The 16263-nt window shown below is 43.7% G+C and overlaps 1 protein-coding gene across 6 annotated transcripts in view; it reads right to left on the bottom strand.

Annotated features, from left to right (window-relative positions):
• Positions 1–16263, bottom strand: part of stxbp5a (syntaxin binding protein 5a (tomosyn)) — a 78876-nt gene that overhangs the window by 62062 nt on the left and 551 nt on the right. For all 6 annotated transcript variants that reach the window (XM_054762353.1, XM_054762356.1, XM_054762354.1 and 3 more), the window contains exon 3: positions 12978–13075. In XM_054762353.1, the coding sequence (XP_054618328.1) occupies positions 12978–13075 (98 nt within the window). The remainder of the gene's footprint in view (positions 1–12977; positions 13076–16263) is intronic.

Genomic DNA, 16263 nt, shown 5'->3' with positions numbered 1-16263 from the left:
CCCTTGCAGCCCCCTCCCCATCTCCAACCTCCTTCTCCTCATCACAGCCACGTTCTGCTTGGATCAGACAGAAAGGCACAAACACCCCCCGGCCAGTCATGTGCAGGACATAAACACACTCATATGCATATATCACACACACATAAATACCAACAGGCTGCGGTGGACAGGCGAGGGCGGGGGGGATGTGTGCGCATGCCAGCCATGTGGCAAGGCATTAAAGCCTGAGTCATGCCGGCATGGGACACATGAGTGTCTTCCCTGCAGGGGCCTTGGCACGATGGCGTATTTGAGGGCAGCCAGCGGAGGAGCAACAGAGCTGAGGAAGGACAGGGGGGCGGACGGAGGTTTAACCAGCAGGGCGCACGTCAGTTCTCAATGACAGGCGGCGCCGAGTGCCAAATCAGGGGCAGAATCACAGCCTCCGCCGCAGCCGAGCTTGTGAAAGGCCACTTGGATGCACTCAAGTAAAGTTCATTACAAAATGCCAACTATTCAGGCTGGCAGCCGCCGGCCTTAAGGGCAAACCCAGGGGGGAGGGGAGGGTGTTTGAGACCCCCGCTGAAGCTGGAAGGGAAAAGTCCAGCATTCGTTTGTGACGCTGTAATCTGGAAGAGGAGGAAGCCCGGGAAGAAGCCCGGGAATGCCATCGGGCTTGTCGTTCAAGGAGGGGAGGACAAAACTAAACAATGCTAAAGCTGTCATTTTTGGAAAATTTGGTTCGGGGAAATGTTATAATTTTATGGGAAAAAAATCTAAAATATTATGTGAATAAAGTCATAATATTAAGAAAAGAAAATGTACAAAGATTATTTAAGAAGAAAGTTGAAATATTTTGAAAAAAAAAAAAAAGAGCGCAGTACATAGATGTTTTCCCCTAGGATTTTTTGAAGCTGTGGTGGTGGGCTGCATGGGAGGGAGGACTGCCGTCGCAGTGTCGGGCTGCTGCTGCATCTGCAATTTTTAAAAAGGTAACAAATGGCTATTTTCGATGACTTATTTATTTATCTTTGTTCAACAACTAGCAGAACAAAAACTTGAGTGAATTTAATGGCAAAGTTGAAAAAAATAAATAAATAAAAAGAATAATAATAATAATAATAATAATAATAATAATAATAATGGCAAAGTTGCTGAGAGCACTGCCAACATTTCAATGGCACCTTATTTACAAAGCACATCTCCGCTCAGCGTGCTCCTTTGTCATTAAATACAGGCGTCATGTTTGAATGCAATACTGTCAAGCAAATATTCTTTGGTGAACATCGGCTGGTGAGCTGCCTGTTGGAGACCCCTGTGATAGCGTCGCTGTCTAAAGCTGTACACACTACGTGATGAGCGTAGCTCGACAAAAACGAGGTCGCTGGATGCCGCCAGCCAGGCATGCAAACAAACATGAGGTAGAAACGTGAGCGATCACACACGCTGGCATAGATACCGTAGGTTTCGTATGTGACAAGTTGTCGTCAACCCACTACACATTTTACGGGCTATTGTTCATTCGCGGTATAATAAGGAACAATGTGAAAGTCAGCACAAGACGTGTGGCGTATCTGGTCACATGCGCAAACACGCTTTTTCACCTGTATCACAAAGCTGAGATGAAGTTCTCCTGTGCTTATTTCAAAGTGGCCCTTGCATCCTTTCATTTTTCAGCACGTAGCCCTTGGTGGAAAATGTTCAGACACCTCTGGTCTAGTCCTATTTTCCTATTTTTGCCATCCACTGTCAGGAGGTTACCGATAAATCCTACCAGTATGATTTAAAAAAAAAAAACACACACAATTTTGTGACATAGCACAGTCATAGAACGTGTCCACTTTTGCAGAAGAAAGTAGCAATAAAAAGGAACATGTCTCAATATTGTGTCGAATCTTCCACATTCTGTAGTCTGCAGTCCTACTTGTCTTCACTTGAGGCTATTTACTGAAGTTAAAGTTCTAAAAAAAATAGGAAAAAAGTCAAATATCAAGCGATAGTGTGTGCTCCAGTCCACACATAGAGAATGCCTGAGAGCAACATTATCCACATGGCCAGGCTGGCTGTCCAGACTTGTTAGCGACTGCAGACAGAGACACTAATATGCTCCAGCTGGAGTTGTTTAGAGGAACACGAGGGAAAAAAAATAATAGTTAGCCCTGAGCGAAGAAGGTAAGTGCACGGTGGGCGGCCAAGGTTCGTGTAATATTCCAGAAAAGGAAATTAAAGCGAATGTTAAGAGCACAGAAGCGGAACAAGTGGAGTTATGAGCTAGTTTGCGATGAAAAATAGGTGCCAAAACAGATGGTTCACCTGGACGGTGCGTTCTGCTAGGAGAGCTGCTGCAAACCACCACCTTATCTCGCACTGAACACATCTCGTTATGCAAGTGCACAAGAGGGTTGTGTCCTCCAGACGTCGTGCCAAAAGTAGCAGAACAGCAGCCCAGCGACAAAGCACACTTTCAAAATGCCTCATTTCTAACGTAATGATGCAAACTTGCGGGCTAATGAGGCCTGCTGCTAATTAGCTGTGTCGTGTTAATGAACGCCAAAACAATCAACTGATAAGTCAATCAACACAATAAGAAGACATTTGCCTCATCTTTGACAGATTATTCCTTGAAATTGAACATTTTAGTCCTGTTTGCGAGCGCTCATTAGCCGCGCTGCTTGTGCTGCTGAATGACTAACATTAATGGCTGCTTTCGCTAATTAACGTTAAAAGATAGCCACTTCACGTCAGGCTGGCAGAAGAAATTAAAAAGCACAACCTAGGGACGGGCGCTAAGAACAAAATTTGTTGATAAAGTAATGTGGAAATGATCCCCCTCCCCGCGACAGAAACATGAAATACCTTGTTTACGCAAAGATGCACGAGCCAACAACAATAAAAGAAAGTAACTAGTGAGTGTTGAGAACTATATGTTAGATAATATGAAAGCAGCCTAGGAACAGTCAAATAACAGAAAAAAAACTATATCTGCAGGTAGCAAAGTCGACTGGATGCAGACGTCTCAAGCCGCTAACTTCGCTAAAATCAAGTCAAGCTGCCAGATACTGAAGTTATCTATTTAGGTCTAAACGCTGGTGGAGCCGTTGTGGACATTTACTAAAAACGGTTGATTTCGAGTGTAAAATTGCAAAATATTTACCATTATAATTTCTGTGAAAATGCTAAAAAAAAACAGTAGCCTATGAAAATAGGTCCATATGTGTTAGATATTTAGCACCTTTGGTATTAAAATGTACTGTAAATGCTCCAATAAACACCTCTATTCAATTAATCGACTTGTCTCATATCTACCTCTGCATGTGCTTTAAAATGGCTTTCCCTACTGCCATGTTACACTTGCCATACTGTTGTATACAATGAACTCATCAGCGGTATTAATGCTGGCTGAGCAGTTTGCTCCTTTCTGCTATTACAACATTGGTTCTGTTGCTACTGGGTTGTGCAATGTACTAGTTAATAAATGACCACATGGTCAAACAGAGCTATGGTTTCCTTTCACCTTTCTCATACACTCTAAACCATTATTAAAGGAAAACTGCACTTTTTTTGTAATTTTGCCCATCATCCACAATCCTTGTGCGAGTCTCTCTTTTCCGTGAATTATAAATATTGAGAAACTGCTAGCATGAGGCAGCTCATAATGCATGTACTAGGGATTCCCCTATTCTGCCTATTAAAACACCAACAACGTTTTATCGTTTACATATAAGCTGCTACCATGTAGTAACAGCTACATCCATAATAACATCTCATACTTACACTATTTTGGTCATTTTAAGCATTACCAGAGGGTTTTTTCAGGGCTTTTTAGGGCTCTCACTTAAGGATTGTAGATGATGGCAAAATAAATTTAAAAAATGCAGTTTTCCTTCCAACATCCGGGTAGACGTTACAACACGATCTTTATCCTTAATGACGGTCACGACAGTCCAGCGACTGAGACAAGTGCAGCCAGTGTTGAGCACACAGTGTAGTGTTCCGCTGTAAATACAGTATTTTCCGGACTATAAATCGCTCTGGAGTATAAGTCGCATCAGCCAATAATGCATAATGAAGAAGAAAAAAACATATATAAGTCGCACTGGACTATAATCACATTTTTGGGGGGAAATTTATTTGATAAAATCAGAGATCAAGACCATTTCATCTTGAAAGGCAAGTTCACAAATTAACAATAAAATGGAGAACAGCAGGTTAATTAGGCGTCTGTTAACATAACGTGAATAGGTGGTACGTTAACGTAACGGATAACTATAGCCTAAACAACATAACAGAACTAGTTTACTTGCAGCTCCTAATCTGCAGAATGTGGTTTTCTTTTGGGGGCTTTTGTGTTCCGTCTTTCTAAGTTGGTGTTTACATGGTACATTTTCAGTGGTACAGGAGTGATGGGAGTAGCAGATACTGGCACACAAGACGAGAGCGCCCTCTCGTGGCTATCAGTGTGGAAAAAAAAACATATATAAGTCACTCCAGAGTATAAGTTGCAGGACCAGCCAAACCATAAAAAAGTGCAAGTCATAGTCCAGAAAATACCGTAGTTTTCGAACGAGTCTCATGTTTTTGGACCACAATTAAGTTATGGGAGCACGTTGGCAACCGCGGAACACCCTAAACCGAGGATCATCTGCAGTGACTTTTCCAATTTTGGAACTGACAGCCTGCTTTCAATGAACGTCCCATCGTCTTTGTGGTAAGTTCATGTTGCGGTTATAAATCACCGTATCGCCTTGTTGTGTTGTGGTCGAGTAAACTTAGCCATAGCCACCTCGTCAATACGTGGACCTTCCAAACCAGAGTACCAGCTGCCACTACCATCTTTGCGCATAGCGAAGGTAATTAAAGAACACCACATTCTCACCCGATCTCGCATTCTTATTGATCCGCTGCAGGAAAGTTCTCTGTCGCTGTCGTGTATGATTAGATGGCTGACAGTGACGCTAAATTAAGGGGCCGTTTATCATCGGGTAGACAAAGGCTATCAATATGTATCCTACTGGGCTCAAGGCTAGTGGGGAACAACGTGGGACTCATTTATACAACACACAACATCTCGGATCAAATGTCACAGTTTTGACATTCGAAAAGCAATTGACATGTTTAGAATTGTTTTCTCCTCAGGGAGGGTTGCAGTCTCCGTCAAATCAATAAAAGTCATAGAGTTACCACATTCACAATACCGGACGCCTATAAGGCTTGACTAAGATGCATTATGGCTGCCAACAAGCAGTACAAGAACTTGACAATGAAGAAGCTGTGGTGTGCGTGCAGGGGGGCCAAGACCGCGGTCAGACCCTTAGTGGTCACATGAGTCACGTTACAGTTGAGGGGAATATTGACCAGGACGACTATGAGTGGAAATCAATAGGAAAGGTACTGGTCCACACAAGTGGTCACATCAACACCGCAGCAGCAGCAGCAGTAAATCCCAATCTGTCTGCAGCCTTTTCTATCGTTTATCTTCAAAAGCTCGGCAACAATCTTCAAACCAAGGAAGACGGAGGAATTATGCAAACATTTTGGAGTAAAATGTGTTGCATGCAAATCTGCCAAAGTTTGGCAACCAACTTCCAATTGGAAAAAAATGCAAAAACATCTGCACACCACATCTTTCAAGTAGAGATGTCCCGTTCTCTGCCTTTTTTTTTTTTTTATTGATCGCGATCGGAGGATTAGCCCACCCCATCTTTACGGCAGCTGCTGTAAAGTGCTTTGTCTGGGCAGCAGGCCGGAAAGTAAATAAAGCCATGTCAGCCGTGTGGAAGTACCCATGCACCTGTGTTTAGGCCGCACCCACTAAATTTAGAGAGAAAAACTCATTTGTACATGTATAAGCCGAACATGTCCACATCATAAAAAGACTTTGTGGCGCACACGAGTCCATGAGGACCAGGCAGCCAATCATGAGCCATGAGAAAACTCACAATGAGCTTATCAACACCCCGTGACTGTGCAGACCCAGCTGCCCCAAATGCAGGCCACCAAATCGCGACCTGGCCCTAATGGACCTGGACGATGAGACGCTGGAATGGCTTGCTGCAACAGAGCTGAGGATCTGAAGACATACGCAAGAAGAAGAACAACAACAACAAAGGAGGTCATTACTCAATATAACAGTCTGACTCACAGTGTCATCTTAGATAGAAGGCTAAAATCATCACACAGCAACTTAACACTCAAAAGCTCATGAGCTCAGGAGTTTCGTGATCCACTCATCGGTAACACAATGCCCACACAATAGCCAACGCATTCATTTACTTCTGACGATGTAATTAGCGCATCAAAACATCATGACAGGCCGTCCCCAAGCTGCAAAACACTATATAATTATATAATGTGCCTCATCAAAACACCACGTCGACATCCATGGCCTGTGTGTGTGTGTGTGTGTGTGTGTGTTAGTTTGTGCATTGGTCTCATTTATTCTGCCCAGCCCACATGACAGCGTGTATTAACATTGAGCCGCTCAAGTGTTAGCTGTCTGTCGCCTGTTGGGAACAATTAGTGCACAGGTTGGTGACCTCTCAGGCATTCCTTTTTACTGAAAGTCACACATACACCAGCCTGATTTCTGCTTTTTCTGTACAGCTGATTGAATCACATTCTATCACGTCAAACAAGACAACGCTTGCTTAGTATTCCTCCGAGACTGCAGCCCCAGTTGATAACCTTGGCTCAGGTCATCAAGATTTTTGTCTTCCCAAGAAATTAGTTTCTAGCAAGCAGAAATGCCGTGTGGCATCCCGAATTATGATGACTCACTTGAGGACTGAAGGCAGAGCGAGCGCGGAATGTTCCTTCGGATTAGGGCTAATATTCTCTCCTAAAGTTTTCCATTAGTGTCCCGGTAACAACACTTTGCTTAAGCATGCCGGTGCTCATGCGGCCCAGTCGGACACGAAGCAACAAAATGATGACTTGTAGAAGCGGAGCAACGCAACTTTAGTCATTCCCGAAAAAAAAAAGAGAAAAACTCAATCCCATTTGTGCGCTTGTCAGAGCTAAAGGACTTTAGCGGACACGCTGTCAGGATACGGGACGGAGCGGAGCGGCCGCTAAATTGTTGCAGCACTGATGCAGCAGAATTTGTTTTCCATTTCTAAGAGGCGGTGGAACAGAGGTCGCCTGATAGAGGCCTCCTGGACAGCATGGAAGATGAAACCACACACATACACACACACACACACACACACACACACACACACACACACAAGCCTGGTCTTTGATTAAGCCGCTGGAAGACACATACAGTACACACATGCAGACACACACATTTTGTTTTGTTACAGTAAAAGTGTAACAGTGGTGTACACTTACGTAATAAAAGTGTGATAAAACAGCAATACGGCGGACGATCCCGATGTTTAACCTCATGATAAATCGGTGGAACCCCCCTGGTTTTCATAGGATTCAGTTACAGACAAAAATTATTGCCAAAAATATGTTTCGATTTTCGTACACTGACTCGTATCGTATGGCCAAACCAAACTAGTCCGTGTAAAAATGTTAAAATGTCAGACTGCAATACCTCATGTGACCAGAAGACGTACGCATCACCTCAGTGAGGAACGAATTATGGATGGATAAATCGTGGTTCTTTTAAGGTTGGGACGCTGTGAACAGATTCCGCCCAGGGAATCCTTCAATCAGCTTTATTGTGTGTGTGTGTGTGTGTGTGTGTGTGTGTGTGTGTGTGTGTGTGTGTGTGTGTGTTTTCAATCAGACTTTGATTGAAAACGTGACAAACACTATTGATGTCAGACACTACTGATGTAAAAAAAAAAAAAAAAAAGTCTGCGCAAAGGTGGCGTCTGTTACAGTTGTTAAAGTCGTAATTTTACGAGAATTTTAGCAGCAGAAAGTTGAAATATTAAAGAAAAACATGGTTGTGGAAAAAGTTACAATTAAAAGAATTAAATAAAAATATTATGGTAATAAAATCATAATTACGAGAACAAAAATGATGCGAAGAAAGTTGAAACAGCAGTAATTTTATGAGAATAAAGTCAAAATATTAAGAGAAAAATATTGATATATTCTAACGAGAAAAACGCCGCAATTTTACAAAAAATACTAAAGCTAAAAAGTCCCAATATTATGAGAAACAAACAAAATAAAATAAAGTTTGAATTTTTGGAAAATTAGGTTGAGGAAAAAGTTATAATATTATGGGAATAAAGTCAAAATGTTATGAAAATGACTCAAGTACGTTTCGAGTCACAATTTTGATGACTTTGGACTTGAATTGACAATATCATCAAAGACTTGCAACTCGACTTGGACTTTGACATCAATGACTTGGCACTTGACTCCAACTTAACTCTGATGACGTGAAAATGCTTGAGTTTTTCAGTGAGTGCGATGAGTAAAATGTGTCACAGTATACATGAAATGTGTGAAACAATCGTGCAAATACAAAAATATGAAAAATATGAATGTTTAACAGTACTCATAAGCCAGTTACTTGCGACTACAAGCCACATGCTTGAAGCTAAATGCTGATAGTAAGCAAACGTAGCAAAAATGGTGGTACCTGCAAAGCAAACATATTTGTGAGGGGGGTACTTGATGTTTGAGAACCGCTGGACTAAATGCAATCAAAACACATCCCCGACTGGAGCAAACATGCGCTTTAAGCAACAAAGTGGAAAAGTAGCTTTACACTAACCTAATTTCTCTGAACACAGCGAGTTGATGTGATGGTTAATTGCAGTCATCATAAATTATCTGTCCTTAACGTTTGATGCTGCAAGTGAACTACTTTGAAACAAGAGCTCGTATTCAGTTTATGCATAAACTGCTTTTCAACATTTGTTCCTATCGTTTTCAGAAATCCAAGCGTTATATATATGGAAAGTATTCGCAAACGTGTGCAAACTTACAATCGACCCGTGTGCGTGCAGTTTGTCATTTGGCCATGTGTTTTTATTTATAACAGTCACCTCCAATTTGTTTGTGAGACTCCAATGATGCCCCGCGCCTTGCTGATGGGATCATGCGGCCGAGTGACAATTTGATGCATTGATTTGCGTGTGGCTGTTCTCTCACAGCGGTGTGGGGGGAGTCTCTGAGTTATGATGCTGCCATTTTTGCCGCCATCCAACTAAAAGCGGTGTCCCCTTTTGGAGATGAAACTGTGGTGCACACAGTCAGTCAGCGTGGACCACAAATACAGTGGAACCTCGGTTTTCGTGGGATTCCATTATCGACAAAATATGTCTGGGATTGCGTATACTGTTCCGGTCAAACAGTGTGCCTAACAAACTAGTTGAGTGACTCGGTCTCTGAAGAATGGATCACGGTCCTTTTGAAGTTAATCCTTTAATCAACTTATGTGTGTTGGTTTAGTTGTTCATAGAACGCAAACAGAACGATGGAGTGCACTGATGAGGCGTTGTTGCATATTTTTCTGCATATAAAACTATAGTGTCAGTAGTCTGTATGAAATGTGTTTTGTTTTAATATATTTGGGTGTCTGGAACAAGTGAATTGGATTACATTACATATTTTCTTACAGGAAAAATGTATTTGGTGTTCAAAAGGACAAGATCGCGGGTACAAGCAGCTAGAATGAGTTTCCCAAGTAGGATGTCCCTTAGAAGCTCTGTCATCTGGGAGAAACTAGAGCCGCTGTTCGTCCGCATTGAGAGGAGCCAGATGCGGTGGTTCGGGTACCTGGTCAGGATGCCTCCCGCACGCCTCCCTGGGACGGTGTTCAGGGCACATCCAACCAGTAGGAGACCTCGGGGAAGACCCAGGACACGTTGGAGAGACCATGTCTCTCCACTATCCTGGGGACGCCTTGGGATATGTCGAATGACAACGCCGACAACAGCACGGCTGTTTCGGCGCCGCTCAGTGTTAAGGAGGCAGCTAACGCCGGTGCTATCTATGCCCGACTTCGGTAACACAGCACATGCCTGTGGTGTCAACACATCCAAGCCCAGTTCCAGGAATAACATACAACGTGACAAAGTATTTCCACGAAGAGGCTGCACTGGACCTTCACTTTGTCATACCACAGGAACGGTATGACGGATAGTGTTAGTGCTTTTGAAAAAGTTACTTTTTCATACCATGGTATACCTCGAAACCGCTCACCTGCCCGTGCCTAGCACAGACAACACAGTAGGGGTGCATGTTTTGACAAATGTTCACCCTTTCGTGAGCAGCAGTTCAGGAGTAGATGAATTAGCTACTGTATCTATCTATTCCCTATCCCTTTCCCATCACGCCCCTCCCCCCTCCAGACAACACCAAGGGGACAATGACATCCTTCTCGTCTGGCATTGGCGGCAGGAGCACGGGCATCAAACATGGGACGGTTTCTGGGAGGGGATCACAGAAGTGATTGGCTTTATGGCTCGAGGGGCTCAGCCATCTCCTCCTCACAAACACACACATACGTTTACACACACATGTACGCATCCACACACACACACACACACACCTCCTGTTCCTGCTGTAATTCTCAGTCCTCTGCCACAGTGCCAGCCTGAGGCCCTTGATCTGCCACTTCCTGTAATTCTCTGCAGGAGAAGAGGGTCGCAGCCAAATATCCTGGCAGTCCAGCCAAGCAAACACACGCACACGCACACGCACAGAATTCAAGCCAGTTGCAGCTAAACCCAAAAAAGGACCCCGAGGAGACACGTGTGTATGAGCCAATTTGTCATTCGTTAAACTTTGCCAGACTTGAAGTAGAAACAACACCAACTGCAGAATAAGCGTGTGTAAATCTCCATTACAGTTCATTTGTGTGCAGCTTTGCTCTATCGCTGCCATCAGATGAGTGCACAAAGAATAGACGGATGACTCCCGTTTGACCTTGCGACGACTCCGATAAGATTTAGTCTGATCCACATCAGTCAAATTCCAGATACAGTGTGTTCCCGTATGTTCGGTTTCAAAGCCACCCGTTTAGGCTGGCGGGAAGTGTGCAACGACGTCAAGCGAGAAAAGAGAAGATGGATGAATGTTGAGCATCACGCCACGAGCGCTTGCTTGCTTACTAGCTGCGGAGTTTACCCAGTCTGGAGCTCAGCCAGTGAAACATAATCCCCCACCCATTAAGCTTATTCACTATTTCCTGCATCAACACTGACAGTATATGATAGTATAGCCATCGCAGAAACTATGTTGAAGATACACTTTTGTCTAAATCAGGGGTCTCCAACCACCAGGCCACGGGAGAACTTTGTTGGTCCAAAACAAGACTCTGCAGCAAAACAAACAGTAAACACATGCTTCTTCTCTGTGGAAACCGATGGTGAGTCAGTCTTCATTTAGTGTGTTTTGTCGTGTTTCACTTGATCATCGGTACATGCGTTAGATTACAATGAGGTCTGGAAAGCCGGTCCTTTCAGACCACTGGTCTAAATGACCAAGCAGCCTGACCATAAGGGAACGCCCACCAGGGTATTTTTAGGAGTCCCCTATTTCTGTCAGTGGGCTATTTTTCTTCACCTTTCCATTGCAGGTGAACAAGCCTGAGTCACAGCCATGGCTGCCAGTAGGTGGGTGCGAGGCACGGCCAAGCTGACAGCTCTTCGTCACGCTAATGAGCTGGCGCAGGTTGTCCGACAGGCAGGAGAACACACGGAGGACCTGTAAAAGCGGCCTGACAGTGGCGAGCTTGCGGGCTTCCTATGAAGCGATATGACTCCCCGCGGCGACGCGGCTTTGCAAGCTGCTATCGCTGTTTGTGACCACGCTCTGCTCGCCGTTACTTTTGCCAACTTATGCACACTGCGTTACTGGAATCGTCGCTCCATCCGTGCATTTCCTACACTACTCATCCCATGGAGGGTCGCAAGGAAGCTGGAGCCTATCCCAGCTCAAAATGGGAGAAAGATAATGTAAACATCTGTCTGTCTAATCACAAACACCTGTCACACAAACATCATTCATATCCACACATCAGTCTATTCACACACTGTATACAATGCAAACATTTGTCTGGACATCCACACAAACATCTCTACGTCACTTCACACACACACACGCATAATGCAAAAATCAGCCTGTCCATTCACATACACGCATAACACAAACACATGCCTGTCCATTCACATACACATTCATGCCGGTCCATTTGCATACACATCGTGCAAACATTCATCAGTCCATTCGCAAACATAATGTAAATATGTCTGTCCCTTCACATACATACAATGCAAACAGCTGTCTGTCCATTCGCACACGTAGTGTAAAAGTATATCAGTCCATTCACATACATAATGCAAATATCTGTCAATCCATTCACATACATAACACATACACCTCTGTCCATTGGCATACAGACATCAGTCCATTCACAAACATAATGCAAATATGTGTCTGTCCCTTCACATACACACAATGTAAACAGATGTCTGTCCTTTCACATTCAACAGTCCGTTCCAAAACATAATATAAATATCTGTCTGTCCTTTCACATGCACAATGCAAACACCTGTGTGACCTTTCACATACACATACTACCTTGTAAACATTTGCCTGTCTATTCACATACACACATTCACATACATAATGCAAATACTGTAACTGTTTATCCATTCATATACACATTCCATACACCACTCCCCGTTGGCATGCATACGTAATGTAAACATCTGTTTGTGCTTTCACAAACACACAACGCCGTGTGCCCTTTCACATACACATATCATGTAAACATTTGCCTATCCATTTACATACACACCGTAAATATCTGTTTGTCCATTCACATACATACAGAGTGCCAACGTCAGTCTCGAGAGCAGAAGAAAAAGATATCAATGTCAGTAGTCTCACAGCAAGGCTAAGGCCGTGCGAACGACGAGGTCACACTAACCGAAAAGGGCTCAAGGCGCTCCAAACACCTGCTAGCACCCGAGGGAACAGCAGCATTGCAGTATGGAGGCTGACTTACCCAATGCAGTCTTTGAGTCAGCCTTAAGCATTTGCAACCCACAACGTTGCAATGGCGACTTAAAGGATACAATCTGAGCGCTCCACTCTGAGTGCCGATGGCCAGTATCTTCTGCACAGGGTCAAAGGCCATGGACGACGGCTGGTATGGGAAGCCATGACGGACAGTCTGGTGGAAACACAGAGAGAAAAATATCAATTAAGAAATGATGTCAGCCACCTGGTTCTGGTGGAAAGCCGAAAGTGTTTCTTTTCATCACACTGATATTTGGCTCCGCTATTTAGGATGCTTTTATAATCATGGCCCTATTTTGAGACTTCTCCTCTCTCACTCCTTTGGTTTTTTGCTTTTTCCCTCTGTCACCGCCTCCCACATGAAGTCGTGATTACACCAAAGTCTGAAGATACAGAAAACTCAAGCAACACGGCGGGTTGTGCAAACGCGCATCACGCAGCGAGTCTTTACCCGTTTCCCCCGGCATCCGTAAATAGGTGTGCAACTGTCACTTTATGACATCAGTCATCTGACAGTGGGCTGTGTTTGTTTGCACAGCGGCAGACATTAAAGGATGTTACGTAAGTGGCAGAGACACCTGCCTGCCTCACAGCCAAGCAAGAGAGCGAATGACACTCACTGACCACAATATTAGGTACACAATCGCATGAGGCCCAATACAAAAGGTGTTGTGCTTGTGCTAATATTGCGGCTGAAGCTGCAGAACTGCTCTGCATCACACCGGAGAGGTGTTTGTAGGTTTTGTGCGCCTTTCATGCAGATATATAACGACAGCTGTTCTGCTCCACTCACCTGCACCTGCTGTGAGCATTTGTTTGAACAAACATGAGAACAATGATGTTCATCTTCCATGATCCTGACTTGGAGGATAAGACACTCGCAGACAATGTTCGGCCCACACTTTGCAATAGCTCACATACCACCCTGCACACCCTTTCAAAGATTCTACTTTTCTACCATTGACACTTTGTATGTCCATTCATATACAGATCCGTCTGTCCATTCACATATACCCAGAATGCAAACATCAGTCTACTGTACTCACACACACACACGAATAGTGTAAAGATTGTCATTTGCCTCTCCATTCACATGCACACGCATAGCTCTACATTCACATATGAACACAATCTAATAATCTGTCTGTCCGCTAAATCAGTGGTTCGGGACCCAAAAGTGGGTCAGGGAGCCTTTTGAAGTGGATCACAGGTCTCTGCTTGGGAACAAAATGTAATAATGTAATGACACAATGTCTGTGAATGCACCTCATGTTCTTGTCTGCGCTAGTCGCTTGCTACGTCGCCGCGAGGTGCATTCCATATTTGTCATGTGGGAGAGGAAGGACATCGAGAGGAGAGTCCACATGCTGTCCGGCCGACACACAGTGGCAGATATCTGCTGGAGAAGGGCGCGCCATAAACAGACAGCGTCTCAGTGGTGCAGGTCACGCTGTGTTGAAAACAGTCCCTTAAAATATAAGATATGAGTAGTTTGAGCTGAAGATTTTACCACTTGTCATTGAGGGGTGATGGTGGCCCCCGCAGCCAAACAAGTTGAGAACCACTGCACTAAATCACAAACAGTACTTTTGCACCATTGACACTTTTTCTCCCCATTTGCATATTCATCTGCCTGCCCGTTTACATACTCACACATCACATGCAAACACAATGTAATTATCAGTCTGTCCTTCCACATTCACCCATGATGAAATCATCCTAATTACAGCTGCAACAATGATCCATTATCCAATTAATCCACAACTACTTTGGTTTTTGATTGACTATCCTCTTATTTCAGTCTCTCAAATGTGATTCCATGAAAGCAGATCCATTATCTTTGTGTTTTAGGCAAACCAAGACATTCACACACATCAGCTTTGGCTTTGGAAAACACTGATGGACATGTTTGCCTCTTTTCTGATATGTTGCTGGTCAAACCATGATCTGCTTGTGTTTGGTTCATTCTGATTTGGTCTGTCGACGGCAGTGGTGTCCAAAGTGCGGCCCGGGAGCCAAAAAAAACACAGAAATGGGAAAAATAGAGCAAAAAAAGCACAATCTAAACAGAAAAGGCGGACATGTCAATACTAATAACTTCAAATAACACCATGCAAACATGTTTGCATTTTTACAAAAAATTTAATAATCTGAAAAAATTAAATAATCAAAAAATATCAAGGTGGCACATCCGCATCCCTTGATTTTTCAATATGCAAAAGTTTGGGCCCCCCTGGTCTAGGGCCTAAGCAACTAAACGATGAAACGAAACAACAAACTACAGATTAACCGACTAAGGAAGGAATTGTTATTTGCAGCCCTAGTCCCACACACCGTAGTACCTTTAGGGGAACTACTACTCCAATATTTGTACCACTGACACCGTTTCTGTCCTTTCACATACACCCATGATGTCAATGTCTGTCTATTCACAGTGTACACTTGAACTATCAATGTTTGACACACAATCAAAAGCAATTTCTATGCATTGATACTTTTTCTGTCCATTCACATCCACACACTTTATGTGAATGGAGAGAGAGGAACATGCTAGACTATCAATGTTAGGTGCACAAATTGTGCACGTAACCGCAACTTCCATATGCCCCAAGGCACTACTATTGTACCAGTGGTAGTTTCAGATGTTACTTCTCCTTTTTGGCGATAGAGAAGGTACAAACCATTAGCTTAAGTGTCCAATAACAACATTGATTATTTTCCAGAACGAGTCTGCAACTGTAAGAACCTCAGCATTGTGTCAAGTCAGAGAGTAACCAACGTGAACTGAGGGCACATCTACTGACTTAACACTACGGGAGACAGAGATGAAGCACCAACAGAGCGTGCGGGGTGCATGCTGCATTATTAACCCCATCCACATTGTTGTTATTGGAGGTGGAGAAGAGGGGGCAAAAGTCTTATTTTTTGTTCCACTTCAGTCCTCCCATATGGATCAATTATGCAGGGGTGTGGAGGGATGGGGGGAATGAGATGGGACAATATTAACGGGGGATGCACATATACACACACACACACACACACACACACACACACTGATATCCCACAGAAAGCACCATTCCGCTAATCCAAGGCAAGCTGATTATGCAAGAGGGGATCAGAGTGGCCCATCCCCTCTGATATGACAGTTCATGCCAAAACGTGGACCAGATGCACGACCATAAACAAAAAGAATAAGACATGAAATGAGACTGAAGTTAATCACATATAAAGGGTGCTGTGACTCTGCTTTGTGCCGGCACGCCTCCCTCCTGCATGAGCCTGCAGGTGATGCTGCACACTGTAGCTATAGAGTGTTTAAATAAAACACAATGATGCGTCCTG

Source organism: Dunckerocampus dactyliophorus, chromosome 19, assembly GCF_027744805.1.
Source record: "Dunckerocampus dactyliophorus isolate RoL2022-P2 chromosome 19, RoL_Ddac_1.1, whole genome shotgun sequence".
In the NCBI taxonomy this organism is placed as follows: domain Eukaryota; kingdom Metazoa; phylum Chordata; class Actinopteri; order Syngnathiformes; family Syngnathidae; genus Dunckerocampus; species Dunckerocampus dactyliophorus.
This window is presented reverse-complemented; position numbering and strand designations above follow the sequence as displayed.